General features: G+C 48.2%; 1 protein-coding gene across 1 annotated transcript in view; it reads right to left on the reverse strand.

The window, feature by feature from the left end:
* Window positions 1-25,886, reverse strand: part of DHX9 (DExH-box helicase 9) — a 219,692-nt gene extending 193,806 nt beyond the window's left edge. The window contains exons 1-5 of the mRNA XM_085601733.1: window positions 25,713-25,886; window positions 24,752-24,915; window positions 9,164-9,304; window positions 7,594-7,687; window positions 389-492 (exon numbers count right to left, since the gene is read on the reverse strand). Of these exons, the coding sequence (XP_085457859.1) occupies window positions 389-492; window positions 7,594-7,687; window positions 9,164-9,304; window positions 24,752-24,862 (450 nt within the window). The 5' untranslated portion in view covers window positions 24,863-24,915; window positions 25,713-25,886. The remainder of the gene's footprint in view (window positions 1-388; window positions 493-7,593; window positions 7,688-9,163; window positions 9,305-24,751; window positions 24,916-25,712) is intronic.
* Between the last annotated feature and the right edge of the window lie 289 nt (window positions 25,887-26,175).

Here is a 26,175-nt window from a genome sequence, read left to right on the forward strand (position 1 = left end):
CAGGAGCATGCTTCTCCAGTTACAAAAAGCTAGCATTCTCAATAGGCAAGCGATCACAAATCGCTTTATCTTTTACTAAAGGTTACCACAGCTTTGACAGATCGGCATCTAATCAATAGTTTGTGACCTCAATTCGGCATGGGTGGTGAACCACTGCTACACTCCACTAAGGCGCCCCTTTAAGGTAACACCCAATTTCACAAAAGGTCATAAAGTAATTGTGACTGTTTTATGGCCGTAAAGAGTGCAAGGGCACAAAAAATCCCCAGACAACGAGCAGGCAGTGCTGGACACCTGAGGAAAGTAAAAACTTTGCTCAAAGCTTTCTGAATAAATGGCAGTAAAAGCACAACCCCCGCTCAAATTCAGATACCCTCTGGGACCATACCGCCTCATTCTCCTGCTCCTCCCTCTTGCTGTAGTAATCCTTCAGGTTGGCACCACGTTCCCAAGAAGCACCTCCTCCGAATCCAGAAGCAACTGGAAGCTCACCTAGGAAAGAAGTGAGATGGTGTTGGAGAAACGATTTCAAGTATCTCCTCCACAAGACCCGAGAGCAGGTCAAAATAATCAAACCAAGCGGGAACTTAAGGAGGAAGCAATTGGCTCTCATCTTACATGCTGGGCTGCATTACTCAATATACATAAAACCCAGTTATGTACCTTAAACAGTGTCTCCATAATGAGCATCTTCCACAAAACCCAGCCAATGTCAAAATGCCTTCCAAAGTACCCCAAATTCTTAGTATATTGGTAAATTTAATAATATCAAAAGGCTGGAAAAAAGTGCACTAGATTCACAGAAAAAAAAAAAAAAAAGGGGGAGCCAGATTAACATATTTTGAAGCTCGCCGGCCCAAAGAGGCTAATCAGCAAGTCATCCTGTGGGGGGGGGGGGGGGGGGGGGGGGGGGAGTTACACCCTCTTCCTAGATAGGCGCTTTGTTCTGGGTCTCCAGAGACTTAAAGCCCCTCACCCTAGGAGGTCAGAACAGCAGCTAGGGTGGCAGAAACCATTCAGCAAGGACACTAGAGGTTGGTACGTTTTCAGGGGGCACCTCAGTGCATATATTGGAAAATCGACATGGTCAGTGTAGGTTTACCAATGCGATAGGGATACCAAACATCCCTATTTTCAGTGAAGCCATCATGTAGCTGGGGAACTCTGTTTCACCAGTGACCAGCACTTGCCCTAAACTGGCTACCCATGTCACTTGTACTGGCGGTAATAGGACTGACCGGCACAGGGGCATATCTGCTCATGCAGGTATGCCTTTGTAGGAAGCCGGCTTTGTATTGTGTGCACAGAGACTAGTGAGTCCTCACAGGAATAGATAGAGGCTAAAGTAGATAATACCTACCTCTCTTTTGTGGTAGTGTCGTTGAGCAGTCAGGCTTATCAGAGGTTAGTGTTGAGCATTTATTGTACACAGTCAGCCAAGGAATGAGGTCACTCAAAGACTGAATCCAGACCAATTGTTTGTATAAAGAGTTGTTACTTGGTAATTTTATAACTAGAACCCAGAATTACTTAGTTGCAAGGAAGTGATACTTTCAAAGCAGTAATACTTTTCAAAATACGGTGTGCACTGGTTTTATATAAGCATACAAATTATTTTCCATAATAGAAATGTGTTATAAACTCTTTAGAATACTTGAAATTACTTCAGATTACTTTATAGTTACTTTGCAGTTACTTTTCTAATGGCGCAAAAACAAACAAATAATACAGTTTAGGTACTGCAGTACGCAGGACAACTGACTTGTAAACACTTCACTTAGTTACTTAGTTGCAGTGACAACACTTAAAACATTTTTCACCATGCAATCCTGCGGGGAAAAAGTAGTTCGCAATTGCAGGTAGGCACAACGACTTTTGGTGTGTTCCTTATGGGAGTAGAACCAAGGTGCAAAGTGGAAGGGTGCCAATGCTAGTCAATGGGGACTAGGGGCACATCGGTTGGAGGCAGCTCACGGGCAGTTAAAGCGGCCTTGGAGGACAAGCTTCAGGAGTTTAGGTAAGTACAAAGGGGGGGCCCTAGGCAGCACCAAAACTACCACACCAGCAGCACAGGGGTGGCTGGGTGCTCACACAGCATCGGGTGGTCAATGTTACCCTAGGGATATAGTCTGTTCCGGTTTCAGGCTCAAGGCGGTGGAAGCTGAGATGCCAGGCGAAGTTGGGACACCGTTGGTTCTGGTCACCAGGACGCAGGGCCAGAGGATGCAGATATTTCTTGTCATGTCGGGTTTTTTTCTTGCCAGGCAGGTCGCGGTCGTTTACAAAGACTGGGAGAGGTCACCCCTCAATGGATTTGGACTAGAAACTGCTGGGCGACCTCTTCAGGACCAGTGGGCCTCCTGGACTCGGGCGTCTGGTGCAGAGGTAGGTCTGGAAGGTGAAGTCTTCACAGTTCCGCCGGGTTCTGGAGTTCTTTTCTGGAGACAGAGACACTGTCTTCATGAGTCTTGAGTCTTTCAAAGCTGATGAGTCCTCCTAGGGTTTTTGGAGGTAGCTGGTCTTCAGGCTGAAGTGGTCATGCTGCAGGGGTTTCTTAAAGGTGCAGGCAGGCTGGCTGGGGCCAAAGCAGTGGTTACCTGGATGTTCTTCTGCTGAGTCTTCTTCGCCACTCTTAGGATGCCAGGAACTGCTGAGCTGGGTTCAAGGGTGCACCTAAATACTATATTTAGGAGACTTACTGGTGGTTTAGGGGTCTCAAGGTAGTAACCATTGAGCTGCTGACCATAGGGCGACTTAGTGCCCTCTGTAGGAAGCCGGCTCTGTATATACACTATACAAAAGTGAGGTATAGTGTGCACAGAGTACAGTGGAACCCCAATGGTGGGCAGAGGTACAGTTAGATATAACCTTACTCTCTATTTGCGGTAGTGTGGTCGAGCAGTAAGGCAGTATCAGAGGACAGCGTTAGGCATTTGTTGTACCAGCTCAATCTGCAAATGATTCACACTCAAAGACTGAACTTCAGACCAATTGGTTTTGTCTAAAAATATTTGTAGTTATTTTATGTCCTAGAACCAAGCAAGCCTGGCACAGGTAAGTTGAGAAATACTTTGCAGTAAATATACAGTTTGGAATGCAGTTGTAATGTATTTTGAAATGGTTAGTTTGTATTACTGGTGATGCAATACTGTGAAATGCTGTGCATATACTTTGTATCGATTTTGCAATGAGAAGTACAGGTAAGTTACTTTTACGTTACTTTTTCTACTCCGTGTGATAGGTCTAGATATCACACTGGGATTAAGTTAACAGTTACCAGGTAAGTAATCGGTCTTTGGAGTTGAGCTTCTGGGGTTAGAACAAGGGTTCCCCCAGGGTCAAGGATGCACTCTCATTACACCCTCAGCAGCACTAGGGCGGCCGGGTGCAGAGTGCTGAGGCCCAATATTATCCAATGGGGGGATAGAGGGCCTCCTGTTGGTGGCTGCTGGCAGACAGGCCACTTGGTTGTGGGAGCAAAGCTCCTGGACTTTAGCTCAGGGCAAATGGGGAAACCAAGTAGTGTCAAAGGTGCACCCTCAGCGGCACTAGGGCGCCGGGTGCGGTTTCAAAGTCAGGAACCCTGTTGGTTTCAATTGGGGAACCTCCAGTTAGCAAAGGAAATGCAGGCTCGGGGACGAAGATCTTCTGGGTGCGACCCCCACTTCGAGAGGTAAGTTGGGAAGTTAGGAGTTGGTTAGGCACCCGGTTTGGGCACCCAAGTCTGTGGGGCGTCAGGTGCAGGGGTGCAACTTGGGTTTGGATCTTCTTACCAGATCCTGATTGCGGTTGGGGAGACCTTCTGGATTTAGGCTGCCGAATATCAGGTCAGGATCGCCGGGCTGACCTCCTCATGGTGTTTGCCCACTTGAGCTCAGCTCATGGACGGCGGGTGCAGAGTGGGGCGGATTCGGTGTCCGGCCAGAGGTTGTAAGTGAAAAAATCCAGTGTTCACGGGAGACAAAGTCTTTGTAGTTGAAGGCAGGTAGGCCCTCCAGGGTTTGAGGTTGCTGGCTACAGGACACACTGGGATTTGGCAGGTGCAGGTTCGAGGTGGAGACTGGGGCCTAGTCAGTGGGCGTCTTCCTCTGGTTAGCTGCTGCACGGCTGTTCGGTCCTTCTCCTCCTCCTTGCAGTTTCTTCTTGTCTGAGGAAGCAAGGTTCAGGGGTGCCCCTAAATACTAGATTTAGGGGCGTTACAGGGTCCCTTCCCTGGGGTGGGTACACCCCCTATAATGCCACCCTCCAGTGGGAGGGGGGCATGAGCCTGTCCCTGGTTGGCTGAGTCCCCCCATCTTCAAGACGGCGAGGACCGAGTTGTGCTTCACCTCGCCTCCCCCACCTGAGGGACGGAGTTGGCAGAGGTGGGCACACCTCTCTTCCTCACTTGTTTTTCCCGCTGGTTCTCCCGCCCAAAGTGGGGGTCAGAACCAGTGGGGACCAGTTGCTGAAAGCAGCAAGTGGCCTGGGGACGCTCACAAAGGCGGCAAAGCCTATGAAGCTTCCCCTTTGTGAACCCTGCCCATTCTGGGGGAGGAGGCTTGGCACCTCGTCCCAGAATGTGCATGGTTTCAGGCCCCAGAGACCTGTAGGCTCTCAACCCAGGGGTCCAGAAACATTTCTGGTGGTGGCAGCTGAAAGCAGCCACTCAGTCTGTAGACTAGTGGTGGGTTAGTTTTCAGGGGGCATCTCTAAGACGCCCTGTGTGCATATTTAATTAAAATTTCACACTGGCAGAGTGAGTTTAATGTGCTGAGAAGCTTGATAAACTCAGTTTTCAGTGTATCCATTATGGTGCTGTGGAGTTCGTAATGACAAACTCCCAGCACCTTAGACAGTGTAAGTGCAGTGCTGCCATTAAAAGTATAAGAATGGACTTACACACGGTAGGGGTACAGGGCTCATGCACCTGTACCCTCACCACTGATATAGTGCACCCAGCTAGAGGGGTGACTAATCTATGCCAGGGCAGTGGGTTGTAGGCATGGCACACAGATGTGTGCCAGGTCGACTCTTCGCTTTGCAGGCTGCATGTTTTGGTGCAGAACAAAGGCAGTGTGTTTATGTAAGGGGGCGGTACAAGTGCTGTAGCCCTTAGAGGTCTTCTGTGGTCTCACAGTGACCTGGGCACCTGTGGTACTATTTACCAGGGGCTGACCTGTGGCCAAAGATGCCAATTGAGTTTAGGCCTCAATGCAGTTTTAGGGAAAGATCATAGGCCCTGGGTACCAGATTAGCAGGAGCCCAGGGCACACTCAGTCAAAGCACATCAGCAATTCAGCAAAAAAGTGAGGGCAACCATGCAGAAAGAGGGCACTTTCTCACACCCTCACCCACACATGGGGGAGTGGGTACAATCACTGACCCCGATTTGAGGGTACCTGCCATCTGCAAGATGATGGGAAGCCCACTCTTCAGTGTCCACCCCCACCTAAGGGGTGGGGTTGTCAGAAGTGGGCCCCCCTTCTGGGCTATCCTGATCTTCCAGTCCGTCGTCCTGCCCAAAAAGGGGGCCTGCTCCTGCTAGCAGGAGAGGCTGGGGGTCGCTTTGCAAAGGCGGCATTGCCTTTGAAGCTCCCCTTCCTGACCCGGGGAAGGTATGAATACCTCCACCCAGGAAAGGCTTTGTTACTGGGACCTAAGTTTCCCACCATAGGACCGGTCTGGTGTGGGCAAGCTGGTTTTCACCAGTCAAGGGTCCACAAGTGGTTGGTTTGGTTAAGGGGTCCCCTCTGGAAAGGACCCCTGAGTGCAATGGATAATAAATCTGACACTGGAATCGGTGCAGATTTATCAGTCAGAGATGTGCGATACCAAACATCCCAGGATTCGTAAAAGCCATTATGGTGCTAGGAAACTTGTAATCACGAGTTTCTAGACCATATACTCAGTATGGCTTTACTGTGCACATATAATATCTAAGAATGGCCATATATATTACAGGGGCCTGTCTGCTCATGCAGCTAGGTCCTTACATGAGGTATAGCGCACCCTGCCTGAAGGGGACTTACCTAGGCCTCATACAGTGCTGGGCAGACTTGGCACACAGGAATGTGTGCCATGTCTACTCTTCACTTTTAGCTGCTCCAAAACACACAGGCGGCAATGGCAGTGGTGCATGAGAGTGGTCTTGGAGGGTGGTATAATCCATGCTGCAGCCCTTAGAGGCCTTTCCCTGGCTACCATGCCCATGGTACCATAAGTACCCCTTATAAGTGACTTACAGGTAGGTTAGAGTTGTGCCAATTGTGGAAACAATTGTACAGGTTAGGGAAAGAACAGACTCGGGGAATCCGACTGGCAGGGACCGAGGGCACATGTAGTCAAAGTACATCGGCTATCTGGCAAAATGTTATGGGGTAACCATGCAAAAAGGGGCACTTTCCTACAACCCTCATATGTAATATTCAGCACCCTGCCTGAGGGCTTTCAGGCCAACCGTAGGGGTGACCTACAAATCTTACATGCAGTGTTAGGGACATGGCACACAGGGATGTGTGACATTTTGTGTTATCACCATTATCTACAACAAAACACGCAGCCTGCAATGGCAGCCTTGCATGTGCTTGTTGAGAGGTCCCTTAGAGTGGCACAAGTCATGCTGCAGCCATTATGGGACCTCTTTAGTACCTCAGGCCCTAAATACCAGGGTACCATTTACTCGGGAGTTACATTTGGGAAAGAGCTCTGTCACTTGGTTAGCAGGACCCCGGTGCACTTTCAGTCGAAATCACATTTACCAGGCAAAAAGTGGGGTGACCATGTTAAAAAGGGGCATTGTCCTATATATAAAAAGAGCGAACTTCCTACAGCCAACCACAAAGGGGTTGACCCCTGTCCAAAACAGGCGGGTCGCATGTTGGCTCTTGGCCTGTATCACCTTCTGCTACAACAAAGCCACACCCGTTCCAGGAGACAGAGTGCTCATTTTACACAGAGTTTGGCTACAACTGCTGCACTCTTGCAAGACAACTATAGTGCAGCTAATTGGAGACGCAGGCACACGTTCACCAAGCACTACTGCTGTGATGTGAACATGGAAGCCGGCACTGAAGTATAACAGGAAGTCCTCCAAAACCAGTTACAATAAAGGTAGGCCTGATTTGCTATTGTAGTCACGTGTGACTGAAGTTAAAGTTGCCTTAAGTAAGATGGATGGGTTACTGAACAAACACGGTTATTAACTCCAACGGCCATTTTAACTGTGTACTGCTATTTTGATATCACTGGGGATTCCTAGGCTGATGACAGGGAGTACTTCAAGCATGAGAATATATGAAAACGCTGGAGAACTGGAGTTACAGATAAGTAACTAATTTCTTACCAGTCAGGCTGCTACACCATTAGTAGCTTCATAATACCTTTCCAAGGAAGGAAATGCTCAAACCCATAGTGTGGACAAAAGAGGACATTAGAACAGTAACCTTTTTATTTCCATCTCAGTTTTAACCACTATTGCAAGCCAAATTGTGGTCCATGTAAAGATCAAGATTATCAACGGGAGACAGAATGAATAATTTTTTTTTTTAAGTCTATCAGGTAAGCATATTTCACCCTGCACAATGAAGCTTAGATATTCACATCTCTGCTTACCAGTCTCCTTTTTGATTGTCAGGTGTGGTGGAAGGGGCCCTGAAGATCCTTCAAACCCCCCAGCAGGAACACCAGATCCTTGTCCCTCCCCAACCTACAGATAAAAGAACAATTCATTTAAGCGACAGCAGAAGTCTGGGCACAGTAAATGATCAAGAGTCCAAATGTTCATCAACTAACACCCCCACAAAAAAGCAGAGAAAATGCCACATACGAGTCTCTTTGGCACACTAATTCCTGGACTCATCATGACTCCTTACAAACAATGGATTATATATATTAAACACATAGGGAGGAAAGTCTAATTCAGGAGTCTCCAACCCTTTCTGTAATAAGGAAAACCTATGTTCAATGAAATTCCTTCCGAGCTACTGATATGATAAGTGCTGTAATAATGGCCAGTATTGACCCAATCATATTAGTGGCCACCCTAGGCAAGATTGCTAGCACAGTACATCAGACAACGTTTCCACAAGTAATGGAAAAAGGCTTTGTCACGGAGAAATGCCTCGATATCGGTAATATACATCAGTCATAACTGTGATGCCTCGGATAGCAAGGTAATAATATTAGTAATAATTCTCCCCAATGCCTTATGGCATATCAGTCAAATATCAGCTTTAAATAGATTTTAGTAATTCAACCATTTTTCGCCAAACTTCAGCATGTGCGTTTTGAAAAATATGCATCTTTCAATATTGGAGCACATACATTATAATTGATGCACACGTATTAATCCAGCAAAGCAAAAAGCTAACTTAGTAGGCTGGGCTGCACACAGGAGAGCTACTTAGAGGTAGCTGGAGAGCTAGCAGAAGCTCGCCAGCTGCACGTTGGAGAAGCATGGTCTATCTGAACTGCATGATCTGCTCTCTTTCATTCTGGGAACCGCTCCTTATGACAGCCAACCAAGGACTGCTGTGCCTTTGAAATAATGGCACACTGATCCCATTCTTCTCCCTTCCATCTCAGTTAAATAGTTTACACTAAATGGGCTGAGAAGCTGAAAATAAAATAAAAGTATCTGATAAAGCATAGAGCGTTCTTTAAACCCTATGCAGATGTAGGAACTGTCTCCCACCAAGTAGAAAGAACTACGAGCATAAACACAGTAGTTTTACATTGAGCACCCTTCCCATGGTTTCCGTTTCGAAAAAGTGGCATTCTACTGAACACAGACGGTGGATTCATCCTCAACAACCTAAAATATCCCAAGCATCAAGAGATTAAGTGGTCAGTTTAAGAGATAACGTGAAAGAATCATTAAACTTAGTAACAGCAATCCCCACTGGTTCAAATGCGCCTTCAGCTATTGCCACTATGCACAGTAGCTGCCTTTTCAAGAAACAACTTTCTAAAACATCCTCCTGATCAGGCTGTAGGAGAAATGATGGGAGTTCATTTCTATTAGAGAAGAGGCAATGACTGACCGCAGCAGACACTCACAGGAAAAGCAGCACATCCATCTAAGCAAGCAAATAATGGGCCTAAACAACAAACAGCCAGCACGGGACAAGTGACAGACTTCCAAATATGTACAGTCTGATCACTGTAAATGAAAGCCACTCACCACAAATGTCGGGACCTCTGAACTTTTAACTTCTCCAATGCGCACCAGATAGTTGACAAAGTCTCTCGCTGCATTGCTCTGTGCATCTTTTTTGCTAGTAGAATTGCCCATGCCTGTGTAGTTGTAGCTGTCCACGCGCACCTGAAAAGAAAAAAACCCGCCAAGAGTGAACACTAAGAAGATAGAGCAGGAGACTTCCAATTCAATTGCGACCGAAGCAGTTTGCCAGCAAGGAGTTTTCAACATTTTTCCCGTGGAACCAATGAAGGAGCACTTACTGCCCATCAAGTTCTTTTTTTTCTTTTTTTAAAAAGTCTCCCATTCCCAGCTGGTCAGAATTAGGCATTATAAACTGTGAGAAAGTGCCATCTTTTTTGCATGGTATTCCCCCACTTTTTGCTGAATTGCTGAATGTACTTTGAGTGTGCCCTGGACTCCTGCCAATCAGGTGCCCAGGGCCCATGTTCCTTCCCTAAAACACAAATTGGCAAACCCTGGCCACATGTAAACCCTGGTAAATGGTTTACATGGTACCCTAGGTGCCCAGGGCCTTGTGACCAAGGAAGGCCTCTAATGGCTGCAGCACTCATTGTGCCACCCTTAGAGGCCCTGTACACACACACACACACACACACACAGCCCTTGCAGGCTGGGTGTCCGGGTACAAGACAAAACAGAGCCGACATGGCACACATCCCTGTGTGCCATGCCCACCACCTACACTGCCATGGCATACATCAGCCACCCCTCTAGCTGGGTGCCCTATGTCAGTGGTGTGGGCACAGGAGCAGGAGCCCTTACAGTACCCAGGTCCATTCCTGGGCACTGTAAGTGCACTGCTGCCATTTAAGAGTACATGGTGCTGAGCGCTCGTCAAACAAACTCCACAGCACCATAATGGCAACACTGAAGACTGAAGTCTGGTATCAAACTTCTCAGCACATTAAACCCACACTGATGCCAGTGTGGGATTTAATGTACCAAGCACCCCAGAGGGCTTCTTGGAGATGCCCCCAAAACCTAACCTACAATCCACGTCTGTTCTGAGGCTGCCTAGGCTGCCACACAGCAGACATGTTGCTAACCCCTGGGTAGGAGAGCCCCTGCTCTCCTGGGCCCGCAACAATGCACATCCAGGGCGTGGTGCTAAACCTCCTCCCACAGGATGGGTAGGGGGAAGATTCAAAGGCATGCCCCCTCTGTGAGCTTCCCCAGGCCACTGCACCCCCCCAGTCTGGCGGGAAGCTTGGCCGGAAACCCCAAATAAGGCCAGGGGATGTGCCAGCCTGCCAACCCCACCCCTCAGGTGGGGGAGGCGAGGTGAAGCACATCTCCGGGCTCTCGCCATCTTGAAGATGGGAAGCCCTGCCCAATCAGGACTAGGCTACTGCCCCCCTCCCACAGGAGAGAGGCAGGATAGGGGGTGTACCCACCCCAGGACAGGGACCCATTGGTCCCTGCCCTTCACCTACCTGTAACGCCCCTAAATCTAGTATTTAGGGACGCCCTGAACCTTCCTTCCCCAGAGTCCAGATTCCAAAATCCGAAGAAGAGCTAGAAGAAAGACCTGCCCTGCAGCTGCTAAGAAGAGGAAGACACCAACTGCTTTGGCCCCAGCCCTACCAGCCTGTCTACCCTCGAACCTGCTCCAACCTGGCATCTCGTGGCCAGCAACCTCACAAACCCCGGAGGACCTGGCTACCTTTTGACTCTAAGCCCCCCGGGACTCCCATGAGTAGAGGCTCTACTCAAAATCCATTTCTAATCCCTGGCAGCAGCCCGGAACCGCAAACCCAGCACACTCTGCACCCGCCAAGCCTGGCCTGTGCCGGAGTGAACAAAGACCACGAGGACGACCCCACGGCGGCTGTGACCCCGAGTCCGGCACCCAAGGACCTTCCCCGACACTCTTGAAGCCTGCAGCCTCATAACCAGGTGCCCCCCCCCCCCCCAACCGCGATCAACAGAGGGTAAGATTTCCCAACACCAAAAGGCACCCCTGCACCCCTCGGCACCCTGTGCCCAATCCCAGGGTACCTAACTATCCTCCAACTACCCCACTTACCTCTCGAAGTGGTGGTGGCACCTGAAGAATCTTCGTCCCAGAGCTTGCAGTCTTTCTAAACCGGAGCTTTCCCATTGAAATCAATTGAGCGCCCGAAGGCTCAAAAGCACTCTGCACCCAGCCGCCCGAGTGGCCTTGGCAGTGCAGCCTCTACACCCATCTACTTCCCCACTTGCCCTGAGCAAGTGACCAGGAGCCCAGCTCCCACAGCCGCGCGGCCTGCTTGTCAGCAGCCACCAACCAAGGCCCCCCCTACCGCTGATAGGATAACATTGGGCCCAACTCTCTCTGCACCCAGCCGCCCCTGTGCTGCTGAGGGTGAACCAACTGTACCTACCTGACCCTGGAAAAAAAGCACACGCACAAGCGTGAGCGATTCCTAGGTCCATTTTAAAACCCCCAACATGAGGTCTCTCGCAGCACAAGCAGTGCTGCGCACTGCAACGCAGGCGCCAGATCTAAAAACAGTTATTTTTATATATGTTTAAACTCAAGAACTTCGTTTCAAGGTAGTTTCTGAAATAAATATTTACAGGTACGTAAACGTTCAAACCAGAGTGCTTTTACGCACAATGTATTCCTAGGAGTGGAAAAGTCAAAGATGCAAAAAGATGGGTACAGTCAGTCTCAGCGGTGTACCTTCTGGAATCGGAATAGTAGTGGGCCACGGTTCAAAGTATTATCAGCAGCAGTTCTTCAGGAACCACCCGGGTTCTACTGGGAACAGGGTGCTGGTGTGGCTGGTAGCTGTGAGCTACGGTGAAGGTGGGCCACCTGAAAAGAGGCTGCACAAGGGGACTTGGAGCATGGGTGCACAGCTGGTTCGTCGGGACACAGGCCAGAGGGCTCGGGAGCAGAGGGGTTTGTCAGCTGGGCTGGTTGCGCAAAGATGCACATCGTGGTCAAAGACAAAACAGTTGGAAGAAGAGAAATCAAGGCAGCTGGGCCATTCTCAAAGTGGGTCTCAGTGATGCTGACATCCATAGACTGTGGCTTTGTCCTGGTGCAATGAGCGTCCGGACTGGACACTCACGGCCTGTGTTTAGTGCAGGGAGTCCATTACCCCGCGGGTTAGTGCAGATTGGCTTTTGGTTTGTCCTGGTGCCTTTACACTGGGCGGGGAAACAGATCTGACCTACCAGATCATGAGTACACTCTCCTGGTCATCTTCACCGTCCGTCGGATCGGGGAGCTGCAAGACAGTAAACAAGACTCTGCCTGTCTGTGCCTATGGACTACAGGGGAGTATACTCTACTCCAAGGGAAACTGTAGTTGATTTTCAAAGTGCTGGCAGACTACCCAAGGCCTTAGTAGTTCTCAAGCTTGCAAGATGAGTCACTGTCACGACTGTCGAGGACAGCACGTTTTGCACCAAGTCCAAAGTTCTTCTGCAGTTCTCGCCAGGCAGAGACTCTTCTTCGTCCTTCTGTTGAATCAAAGTTCTTGGGTTCAGGTGTGCCACCTAAATACTCAATTAACGGGGTTTACGAGGAGTGACATGTTGCAATCAATGGGCTACCTATCTCAGGGTGTCTACATCCTCAATATGACAACTTCTGTGGGATGTGGGCATAACCCTGACCATAGAAGGCTAATTCCCTACAAAAACATGGAGGAATCTTATAGGGAAGTGCCCCCTTTTTCATGATTACCCCCTAACTTCTTGACAGATATCCGAAGCCAACTTGATCAAGTTTGTCCTGGGTCCCTGCCAATCAGGATTTCCAAAAACGGTACCTTTGTTGCCACAATTGGCACACCTCTGGGCCACATGCAAGTCCCTTCTAAAAGGTACCCCTGGTACCAAGGGCCTTGAGACCAGAGAGGGACTCTGAGGGCTGCAGCATGTATTATACCACCATCAGAGACCTCCCACCATAGCACCCACACATTGCAATCGCAGGCTGCGTGTTTGGTGCAGACTAAAATGAAAGGTCACCAAGGCAACCATCACTGGGTGCCATGCCCACCAACGCTGCCTGTGGCATGGGTAAGTCACCACTCTAGTAGGCCTTACAGCCCTAAATGCAGGGTGCTCCATACCACAGGAGAGTATAGCTGCGTGAGCAATATGCCCCTACAGAGTCAGAGCCATTCACAGGCATTGTAAGTGCATTGACGCTATTCTGAGTACAGGGCCTGGGAATTTGTCATTACAAACTTCGCAGCACCCTGATGGCTTCACTGAAAACCGGGAAATTTGGTACCAAACTTCTCAGCACATTAAACCCACACTGATGCCAGTGTTGGATTTAATGTAAAATGCACTCAGGGGGCATCTTGGAGATGTCGCCTGAAATATGACCCGCCTGGTGTGGTTCCTGTAGGAAACTGGTTTTCTGTTGCAGTAACCCCCCCACTCCCACACACTTTGCCAGACTACTGATGCACTTTGACTATGTGCCCTGGGTCCCTGCCAATCAGGTTCCCAGGGCCTGTGTTCTTTCCCAAAACTATACCTTGTACCCCCAATTGACACCTCTCTGGACACGTCAGTCCCTTGTAAAAGGTATCATGGGTGCCCAGGGAGGGCCTCTAAGGGCTGCACCACTTGGTGTGCCACCATTAGAGGCCCTGTACCTTTACACATACAGCCATTGCAGGCTGCGTGTTTTGATGCAGAACAAAGTGAAGAGTCGACAAGGCACACATCGCTGTGTGCCATGTCTACAACTCACTGCCCTGGCATAGGCAACCCACCCATCTAGCTGGGTGCACTATACCAATGGTTTAGGTATAGGTGCACGAGTCCTGTACCCCTACAGTGTCTAAACCAGCTCTTAGACATTGTAAGTGCAGTAATGCCATTAAGAGTATATGTTACTGGGAGGTTGTCATTAGAAACTCCACAGCACCATAATGGCATGTGAGAAAATGGCTCTGTATATACTGTTCCCAAATAGGTACAGGGTGTACAGAGTCCACAGTCCCCAGAGGTATGGCAGAGGCTAAAGTTAGATATAACCTTACTCTCTAAAGTGGAAGCTTGGTCGAGCAGTAAGGCAGTATCAGAGGACCGTGTAAAGCATTTCTTGCACACACTCAGTCAGCAAATGGTCTCACACACTCAATAACTGAACTCTAGACCAATGGTTTATATATAAAAAAATATGCTCGTTTTATTTTAGAACCAACAATAGGTATTAAAATATACTTTCTCAGAATGAGATGCTTTATATAGATACTTTTGCAATATGCAATTGACTTTTGTAGAAAGTAACAAGTGGTTGGAATAGGCACCACAATTTTAAACACAATAATGCATTGAGTTCAATGGAAGTTGCAAGTTATTTGCAACAGATTACTTTTAGGATTACTTTTGGAATTCCAGGACTGGATCCTAGATTCAGTCCTGGGTCAGTACTTGGAATCAAGTGATAAAAGTCAACTTAATTACTGTGATGATTTTTAGACAATATTTAGCTATTTTAAAAGTTGACACTTAAATATTTCATAGAAAACAGTCAATGATTCCCTATGGCAGAAAATGCAAGTTGCAGCTATAGTATGTTCTCGTTACTTTTGTAATCCAGTACTGGGTGCCTAGACTCAGTACTGGGACCTTTATCCAAAACAGGTAAGTAATTACGTTTTCAGATATTATGCGATTTTTAAAGAATATTTAACATTTGCAGAAATTGACAGAAGAAATTTCACAGAAAAACAGTCAATGGTTTCCTATGGGAGAAAATTGGGTTACTGATAAGTACAGTTGTAACTATTTTGTCAGTGTTGGGCACCAAGATCCAGCACTGGGAGCTCACCTAAGAGCAGGTGAGTATTTTCGGTTTTGTTACTCGGCTGATTTTTGGTGAATATTTTAAGTTTTGAAAAGTCCACACTTAGAAGAAATTTCAGGAAAAACCAGTCAATGTTACCCCATGGAGAGGATGGAGTTATCGGTTTAAAGGTAAGTACTCGACTGGTAGAGTTGAGGTTCTGGGCATAGACTCGGGGGGGGGGGGGGGGGTTCCAGGGTCAGGTAGGTACAGTTGGTTCACCCTCAGCGGCACAGGAGCGGCCGGGTGCAGAGAGAGTTGGGCCCAATGTTATCCTATCAGCGGTAGGGGGGCCTTGGTTGGTGGCTGCTGACTAGCAGGCCGCGCGGCTATGGGAGCTGGGCTCCTGGTCACTTGCTCAGTGCAAGTGGGGAAGTAGATAGGTGTAGAGGCTGCACTGCCAAGGCCACTCGGGCGGCTGGGTGCAGAGTGCTTTTGAGCCTTCGGGCGCTCAATTGATTTCAATGGGAAAGATCCGGTTTAGAAAAAGACTGCAAGCTCGGGGACTAAGATTCTTCAGGTGCCACCACCACTTCGAGAGGTAAGTGGGGTAGTTGGAGGATAGGTAGGTACCCTGGGATTGGGCACAGGGGGCCGCGGGGCCTTTTGGTGCCGGGAAATCTTACCCTCTGTTGATCGCGGTTGGGGGGGGCACCTGGTTCTGAGGCTGCAGGCTTCTTCAGGAGTGTCGAGGGAAGTCCTTGGGTGCCGGACTCGGGGTCACAGTCGCCGTGGGGTCGAACTCGTGGTCTTCGATCACTCCGGCACAGGCCAGGCTTGGCAGGTGCAGAGTGTGCTGGGTTCGCGGTTCCGGGCTGCTGCCAGGGATTAGAAATAGATTTTGAGTAGAGCCTCTACTCATGGGAGTCCCAGGGGGCTTAGAGTCAAAAGGTAGCCAGGTCCTCCGGGGTTTGTGAGGTTGCTGGCCACAAGAGATGCCGGGTTGGAGCAGGTTGGAGGGTAGACAGGCCGGTAGGGCTGGGGCCAAAGCAGTTGGTGTCTTCCTCTTCTTAGCAGCTGCAGGGCAGGTCTTCTTTTTTCTAGCTCTTTTTCGGATTTCGGAATCTGGAAAAGGAAGGTTCAGGGTGCCCCTAAATACTAGATTCAGGGGTGTTACAGGTAGGTGAAGGGCAATTGGTCCCTGCCCTGGGGTGGGTACACCCCCTATCCTGCCTCTCTCCTGTGGGAGGGGGGCAGTATCTGATTGGGCAGGGCTTCCCATCTTCAAGATGGCGAGAGACCGGAGATGTGCTTCACCTCGCCTCCACCACCTGAGGCGTGGGGTTGGCAGGCTGGCACATCTCCTGTCCTTATTTGGGGTTTCCGGCCAAGCTTCCCGCCAGAGTGGGGGGTTGCAATGGCCTGGGGAAGCGCACAGAGGCGGCGTGCTTTTGAAGCTTTCCCCTGCCCATCCTGGGGGAGGAGATTTAGCACCTTGCCCAGGATGTGCATTGTTGCAGGCCCAGGAGAGCAGGGGCTCTCCTACCCAGGGGTCTAGCAACATGTCTGCTGTGTGGCAACCTAGGCTGCCTCAGAACAGACGTGGATTGTAGGTTAGGTTTTAGGGGGCATCTCCAAGATGCCCTCTGGGGTGCTTGGTACATTAAATCCCACACTGGCATCAGTGCGGGTTTAATGTGCTGAGAAGTTTGATACCAAACTGCTCGGTCTTCGGTGTTGCCATTATGATGCTGGGGAGTTCGTGTTTGACGAGCTCTCAGCACCATGTACTCTTAAATGGCAGCACTGCACTTACCGTGCCCAGGAATGGACTTGGGTACTGAAGGGGCACAGGGCTCCTGTGCCCACACCACTGGCATAGGGCACCCAGCTAGAGGGGTGGCTGATGTGTGCCATGGCAGTGTAGGTGATGGGCATGGCACACAAGGATGTGTGCCATGTCGGTTCTTTGTTTTGTCCTGTACCCAGACACCCAGCCTGCAAGGGCAGTGTGTGTGTGTGTGTGTAAGGGTACAGGGCCTCCAAGGGTGGCACAATGAGTGCTGCAGGCCTTAAGAGGCCTTCCCTGGTCACAATGCCCTGGGTACTTAGGGTACCATTTACCAGGGGCTGACATGTGGCCAGGGTTTGCCAATTTGGGTTTTGTGTTTTAGGGAAGGAACATAGGCCTGGGCACCTGACTGGCAGGAGTCCAGGGCACACTCAGTCATTCATTTCATAAGGCTTTATTCGGAGCAAAAGACAAGTCTATGAAAGCACAGCATAAAAAGACAACAGTATAAAACAACAGTCAAAAGCAGGAGATACAACAGTTTAAAAAGGTTAAAAAAAGCATACTTTTCCTTGCATTAATTGATTTAAGGAGAAAGGTAGCCATATAAAAACAAACGTCGGGGTGATGCAAGTTAAAAAGCAAGCTCATGCAGTCTCGTATTGTCCTGACTCCAAATTTAGCAAACAGGGGTTTCAAATAAGCAATCCGCAGGTATTTGTATAGCTGACAGAGCAAAAGAAAGTGCACAGTGCTTTGGGGGGTGGTATTGTCACACGGACAAGGGCCAGCAGGATGTAAATGCTGAGAGGGGAAAGCAACAAGGTTGTGGACTACTCCGGTTCTAAGTCTAGCCAACACAAACTGATGTGCCTTCCAGGTCACTTGTGACAAATACGGTTGGAAACCCACAAATTCATTTAAATCGTGATAAAGAACACAGGATGAGAGTTCAGAGCTATTTTGATGCCTCCTGGTGGAAAGCGGTTGTAAAAAACAGTGCTTAAGTTAGATTTCAGACAGCTCAGTAGCCCCACATCGATCCGCAATGATGTTAATGTTAAAGATCTCACGAAAATTATCCACAATATACTTTAACAATGGGATCTTTAAATGATGGTCCAAAGGGAGGCAATCAGAAATAATGGCTCTGCACAATGAGGTCTCTTTTATCCAAATGGAACGCCATAGCATCAGTGGCCTAAGGAGGATCAAGTCGGCAAGATGGTGAATACCCAGTTCATTGTGCACTAAAGCATTAGAAACAGACCTTGGCAGACACAAAAGTCTCTTCAAGAATACATTCTCCTCAACCTGAAGAGACCCTGCCGGGGCGTGGCCCCAAATGCCCGCTCCGTACAAGGCAATCGAGACACAACGGGACTGAAAAATTTTAAGCATGTCATGGACCAGCCTGTCTCTCAGTTTCGTAGCCATTGTGAAAATTCCATGAGCACTCCTCGCCATCTTAGCCCGGACATTCTTATGTTCATTGGCCCAAATGTTATTATTTGAAAAAGTGACCCCCCCAAGTACGAAAAATTGTCAACGGCCTGGACCTTCTGTCCCTCTATAAAAAATGAGAACTGTTTCTTTCTGTTCCTTCGCCCGCATTCCATAACATAGGTTTTAGATTTATTTAACACCAACTTTCTGCTTTTAATGAATTGCGAAAAGCCATCCATCAGCCGTTGAAGGCCGTTTGGGGTGCGTGAAATTAGGACCGCGTCATCCGCGTAAAGTAACACAGGGACGTTGTCCTCATTCATTTTGGGAGCATCCACTGCCAGAGATTTGAGAAAAGAATCAATCTCATTGATAAAAAGGGTAAAAAGCAGTGGGGCCAACACACATCCCTGTCTAATTCCACGCCAGATCACAAACTTAGTTGTACATTCCCCGTTGGAACCGTAACGGACACAAGCACGTAGTTTGGCATAAAGACGTGCTAGAAAGAACACAATGCCCTTGGGTGCCCCAATTTCAATTAGCTTTGCCCAGAGAATGCCATGGTCCACCAGGTCGAAGGCACTACTCAAATCCGCAAAGCAGAGATAAATAGTGCCAGTCTTTGCCAAGGTATATTTACCTATGAGCAGGTCTAAATTTAGACACTGCTCAATCGTACCACGTCCCTTCCTGAACCCAAACTGGCTCTCTGCTAGAATGCCATTATCCTCCGCCCATTCTTCCAACCTTACTAGAAGCACTCTACTCATTACTTTTACGGAAGAATCCAACAAGGAGATTGGACGATAGTTCTTAACGTCCCCTCGGTTTCCTTTCTTAAATATTGGAATTAGGATGGATTCTTCCCAGGTTGGGGGCACCTCATTACGGACTGCTGCGTTGAAAATATTAGTTAACAAAGGCCCCCATACTTCAGGGACCAATTTATAAACATCGATTGGTACCCCGTCTGGACCCTGTGCTTTTCCTCCTTTACTGACCCTTATACTATCTAAAACCTCTTGGACGGTGATATTCAGTGGCGTATGCGGCCACCTATCCCCTATATCCCTGGATGCACTGTCCGAATCAAAGATTTTAGAGAAATGAGAGACCCACTCTTCCTTCATAATGTTGGAAGTTAATTCAGGGATTTTATCATCTTTGAGGAATGGGGAATTAACTGTTTTCCAAAACAGGGTACAATTATTCAATTCAGCAGCCAGGGTCAAATTGTCCCATGCCTCCTGTTGGAGTTCCAATTTCCTCCATTTAAGGGTTTCTTTGTATCTGGCTCTAAGATCTACAACCAAACCCTTATCTCTTGGTGTAGCTGATAAAGCGGACTTTAGTTCCTTTAGGGCCAGGGTACAAGCTGAATTGAACCACCCCCGCAGACGTTCCTCCTTGTACTTGAGTGTACTAGTAAGCTTAGAGTCAATGACCGCATTAATACCAATAAAATACGCAATAGAGCCAGTGGTACCTTGATTGTCTAAGATCCCTGTAATACCTGCCAGGCAACTAGTGATGATTGAATCAGACATGATTTCAGCCTTATCCCCCTTCCACCCGAGTCTGGTGCCATTAGGGCGCACAGTCTCAATGTTGTTAACAATACACCCCGGAATGCGGGTCCCTTTGTTTTCCCATAGCATGGCCTCTACTATCAGGCAATTGTGGTCACTAAGCTGGATATCTATAACTTTAGGTGCCATAGCACAGGCCTCAAGACTCGAGGAGATACAAATAAAATCAATAACAGAATTCGCTCCCCGGCCTATGAAAGTTGGGCAAATCTCCTCCTGTTCATTTTTCTCGTTAACCATAATATACATGTTATGTGAGTCAAGGAGACTGTTTAAGGCATCTCCAGAATAGTTATGTTGAAAATGGGGGACTCCCATCTCCATGACAGTCCACCACCCCACATACATTGACATCTGAGAGTGGGCAGGTAGTGGCGTTAAAGTCCCCTGCCATGAACAAATCAAAGATTACATTGGAATCCTTAAGGATGTCATCCAATGCACTTGATAATGCTCTAACCACCTGATCCCTAGTATCATCAAAAACGTTGTTATAAAAATTTATTAAGAGAATATTCCTACTTCCTGTTTTGTGCAGCCATAAAATCTGGGATTGAACCCCAACTTGTACGTATTTTTTGACCAGCAGAGGAGTTTGGACAGAAATCGAAATCAAAAGGCCCCCCTTAGCTCTACCCGATAGGGAACCGGTAGCAGGTATCTGGTAAGAGACAAAACCATTATATCCTTTAAAGTCCCTACACCAGGTTTCCTGTAAACAGATAATATCAAAGAGAGCTAAAAATTCAGTCCAACCCAGACAGTCTGATTTGGACCTAATACCCGCAATATTCCAACTGGCAATATAACAGCTGGAAAAACCGGAGACACCTGACCCCATAGGAGAACAGTTACTACCCTGCTGGAAAAAAGCGATGTTAGAAGTATCCGATAATAACTCCGGGCAACCTACTGGATCACCCTCCTTGCCCATAGGCGTACAATCTACAGTTGTCCCAGAAATGTTAACCATAGGCCCTGATATACAAACACTTTGACCCATACCAGACGAGACCCGTCTCTCCGAGATTTCTGGGGGTACCGTACACAGCTCCAGTAATGGCTCCGAGCAACCTACTGGATCACCCTCCTTGCCCATAGGCGTACAATCTACAGTTGTCCCAGAAATGTTAACCATAGGCCCTGATATACAAACACTTTGTCCCATATCAGACAGAGCCTGTCTCTCCAAGGTTTCAAGGGATACCGTACACAGCTCCAGTCAATCGTTTTGATCCAGCCCACTAAAGCATTGGAAACGATTAACGGTGTTCACCTGGAAACTATTTTGAAAGCTATGCAAAGCTTCTCCCCTCGTTCTCTCCCCCCCCGTGGTTACTAGGATAATGGCAAGTGTGTTGTCTATAGAAAAAGCCCAAAGGACGGAGTGAAATGCCCTGCTCGTTACAGGGGCGAGAAGTGGCTAGAATCAGAGCTGCCGTGGCAAGGTGTGGGTTACTGAAATTAATAATAACGCAATCCCCAGAGATGTTCTTCGGGGACGTGCCAATCTAGTCAAAGTACATTCAGCAAAAAGTGGGGGCATACCATGCAAGAAAGATGCCACTTTCTCACATGGCTTTACTGAAAACTGGGAAGTTTGATAACAAACTTCTCAGCACATTAAAACCACACTGATGCCATTGTGAGATTGAATGAAAAATGCACTCGGAGAGCATCTTGGAGATGCCCCCAGAAAAACGACCAGCCTCTGGTGGGTTCCCGGACTGGTTCACACCAGCCTGCCACCCAAAGAAAGGTTTCTGGACCCCTGAGGTGGGAGCCTTCGCTCCCTGAGCCCAGAAACAAAGCCTTTCCTGGGCGGAGGTGGTCACACCTCCCCCAGCCTTTGTAATGCGACCTCGAGCATCTCCTACTATTAGGAACAGGCCCGCTTCCTGTCTCCCCTCCTTTTCGGCAGAAAACAGGCACCTCGGCCAACTCCATCCCTCAGGTGGGAGAGGAGGTGAGAAACCCACTCTTCAGTGGCTGCCATCTGCAAGATGGCAGGCACTCTCCAATCAGGATTAGGGATTGTGCGCACTCCCCCACGTGGGGTGAGCACACCAAGGGTGTAGTCACCCTAATGTCGGTAACCCATTGGCTACTGACCTTGCCTTGGGTGGCCAAACCGACAGTGCCCCAGCATCCCAACTTACCTCTCCAACTGATGGTCACATCCAGGAGATCTTCGTCCCCAAACCTGCAGTCTTTATTGAAACCGGAGAATCACCACTGAAACCAAGAGGGCACCCGACGCCAAGACAGCACTCTGCACCCAGCCGCCCCTGCACTTTTTGTGCTAAAAAGGATCCCCCCCATGCCCCGAGCCCAACACCAGGAGCTTTGCTCCCACAAACCAGTGGCCTGCTCGTAAGCAGCCACCACCCGGAGGCCCCCTACCCCCCATTGGATAACGTTGGGCCTCAGCACTCTGCACCCGGCCACCCTAGTGCCACTGATGGTGTAACAAGAGTGCATACTTAACCCTGGGGGAACTCTTGTTCAAGTACAATTGTGCAAAACTGTTTTTACTTACCTTTTCTCTAGGAAATGTCCCAGTGTGAATTCTAGGCATATCGCATGGAGTAGAAAAAGTAACTAAAAAGTTATATGTACAGTAATTTCAATACCTTGACTTACCTGTATTCGATCTAGCATTCACTTGTAAACACTGCATACTATATTGCAAAGCATTTATTTAACTTACCTGTACCAGGCTTGGCTCAAGAAATAAAACTAAATATTTTTATACAAGCAAAATTGGTCTAAGCTCAGCCTTTGAGTGTGTGTGACAATTTGCTGATTGAGTGTGTACAACAAATGCTTAACACTACCCTCTGATAAAGCCTTACTGCTCGCCCACGTTACCACAAATCAAGTTAGGTGCCATCTACTTTTACCTCTGCCTACCTTTGGGGTTCCACTGGACTGTGCACACTCCCCTCCTGACATCCCCCTCGATGCCTGCAGCCTCACCCTGAAGGGTCCCCGCGACCCGTGAGAAAACCTCAACATGAAGACACCCCTGCATCTGCAGCCCCTTGGCATGCCAGACCGACAGAGTCCTGGTGTCCAGCAACTAATTTTCCCGCCTGTCTTGCCCCCAAAAGTGGGGTCAGAACAGGGGGGTGGGCACCTCCACTATCTGGAGAGACCCAGGGATCGCAAAACAAAAAGGTGACAGGGCTTTTGAAGCTTCCGTCTTGGAATGTTCATCCGCCCAGAGCAGGCTTTGTTAACTACCTCCGAGAGAAACAGAACTCGCCTCAGGAGGCCAGAAACCGGTCTATGGTGGCTGGTTGGTCGAGACCAGTCCGCCAACACACTAGTAGTCGGTAGGTATTCCCAAGGCACCACTACGGTGCCCTCTTACGTGCATTTCTCAATAAATACAGCATTGACATAAGTGTGGGTTTATTAAGATCACGTGTTTGGTACCACACATTGGGGTACAGTGAAGCCACCACGAAGCAAGGGAACCTGTAACCACGAGCATCCAGCCCATGGCCTGGTCATGGCTTCATTGCACACTTGTAATATGTATGGCAACTTGAATATCACAGGGACGTATCCACTCAGGTAGATATGCCCACACATGGGTATAGTGCATCCTGCCTTTGGCCTGTAAAGCCTGCCAAAGGGGTGACTTACCTATACATATGCAGTGCTTGGCTGGCATGGCACACAGGGATGTGTGCCATGTTGACTCTTCCGTTTTTTCTGCACCAAGACATGTAGGCTGTAGTGACAGCTTGTGTGAGCTTGGTGAGGGGTCCCTTAGGATGGAACAATTTGTGCTGCAGCCCTTAGGGACCCTCTTTATGTCCAATGTCCTAGGTACCAGGGGTACAATTTACTAGGGATTTACAGGGGGCCTAAAGGTGGAACAATCTTATAGTTTAGGGAAAGAACACTGGTGCTGGGGACCTGGATAGCAGGAACTCAGCACACTTCAGTCAAAGTTGCACCAGATACCAGGCAAAATGTGGGGGTGGGGGGTAATGCATCAAAAACAGTGTCCTACAGAACCCAACTACTAAGGCAGTTTGCCCTTTTCACTAATAGGCAACCTTCTTCTTCTACCGCCAATCTACAGTCAGTCTTCTAAATAGGAGTAATGTGCAACGGCTACTTTCAGGAATCCCCCCTTAACCTAGAAGCCTTTGGGGAGAACATGGGCACGAGCCCCCGCCATTTGTGGACCTCGTGGAGTTGTTGCCTCTCTATACAAGTGATGGCTCCTTACATCTGGGAAGTTAGTCACAGCAAGGCCAGCAGTCTACTGGGTGATCTATGGAGGACCATAACGGAGAAAACAATACCTACGAGTGAGGCTACAAAGTTTAAACCTTTCACACTTCTTGGATTTTAATAGCTTACTATACATTTATTCAAGGAGAAATAAAAAGGAATAGAATAAAAGGAGGGAAAATAAAAGTGTAGGCGCTACGTGGAATCAAGCTAGAGACCAAACAAAACCACTCCCCCTTTACACGATCATCTACTTTGATTGTGTCGTGTGAGAGGTTTCAGAACAAAAGTTGTGACTACTATTTACATTACACAACATATATCGTGTGTTTGAACCGAGCATGCCGGCCTGCCTTCCGGAAGAACATCCGGCCCTTGGAATGATGCCTCGAGTACACAATGGGCACGGAGCCCAGGAGAGCTTCACTCCAAACTCTCATAGATCGTGCAACAGAAAACATACAATGACTTAAAAGCGCTTGCGTCTGTGACAGATTATAAACGACCCCACGCCCCTTTTACAAAACCACACGCATGTCCGCCCTTTTACAACATGACGCAACTCCTTACTGCTACAGAATTATCAACCTATAATTGGGATTCAGCAACTCCGATAAACATAGTGGTACATATTTGTTAGTCATCCATGAGAAACAGGCAAAACATTACCTCCCCCACAACCACACCAAAAAAAGCACATGCTAGACTGCTTGCAGTACCTCGCAGCTGAACTTTTGGCGGTTCTTGTTTCCTGCTGTTCGGATTTCATAGTTGGGAGTCACTTTCTTTTTGCCGCACCAGGCGTAGAGAAAGTTCTTGACATCACCCATGTCAGCAGCTTACAGACTGCTCTGTTCGAATGCTGGTGGAAAGACAACTCCGGCTATCAGGAAAGAAAGACAACAGACATTGCAGACTCAAGATCACATGTGGACATCCAACGGTCATTAGCATGGTGCAGATATAAATATCAACTTTCCATATATTTGCAGCCTTTATTCGCAGCAAATAGATCACATAGAACCATGACATTTGACGCCCCAGTAACACTAGACACCGCCCTTCACCAGGGAGATAACACAGTAGCTGAGGAATTCAATGGCAACAGTTTGAACATGCTAGCTTTCAAAGCCTTTGCCGTGAAATCAATCATTCGTATGCCGAAGAGAAAGAAAGCTGCGGCCACGTGTGTAGGTGGAAAGAGAACTAATACCAACATGGGGATGCTCCCTCGAATCTCCGAGCAAGCACAAATCTCGGTCAAGACCTACTCCGATATACTTATACATATTCATTTGGTACGGAAGCTATCCTCTGAACAGTTACACTTGTAATATTCTTATTTTACAGCATTAATAAAAGGATCTTTTGGAGAACGTATTAAATGCCAATTCAGATCAACTGACTGGTCGATCCAGATAGACACTAACGGGGTGTTAGCTTAGAAAGGGGTGACCGAGGCAACAGGGTGTTCGCATGGGGAATAAAGAGACATCTCTTTAAAGCCGATATGTTTACTAAATTGAAGATAAGAAACAACAGTTACAGGAAAACGTAGAAAACACCGTTCAAACCAACAGGGCGTACAGGTACTATAAAACAAAAAAAAAAAGGAGCAGCGGATGTCTTATGCGGCGAACGGTTATTGAGCAAGTGGCCTTACCACCCGGCTTTGCTTACCTCCACCTCCTTGTGGATTACTCTGTCCTGCTGCGGTGCAATTCTTCAATCTCTTCTTTTACGCTGCCTCTCAAGGAAATAACCCGCGAGACAAAAAAGCATAAAGAAGCGAAACACACACGCACCACAACGGCGCGTTTTTCGTACGTCACTAAAAGGCGACGGGCAGACAGCAACGCGATAGTAGGCTAACGAATCACGAGGGAGTAGGGAGGTGACGTGTACTGAACAATAGGGCCAATCGTGGAGTCAGAGAAGGGAGATGTGCAATTTCTGAGCTTCATAAAACCTCATAGACCTTTGCGCCGCCAGAGCTTCACTTTTAGTATGGGAAACAAAGTGACGTTCCGGTGGCGCAAGGGGCTTGTAAGTAAGCCCCTTGGTTTGACTATTTGGTTTTGTTGCAGTTCGTCACAGAATACACTAGGCTCCTTACATGCCAACAGACCTGTTTCAGGCTGGG

This window comes from Triturus cristatus, chromosome 4_2 (genome assembly GCF_964204655.1).
Source record: "Triturus cristatus chromosome 4_2, aTriCri1.1, whole genome shotgun sequence".
NCBI lineage: Eukaryota > Metazoa > Chordata > Amphibia > Caudata > Salamandridae > Triturus > Triturus cristatus.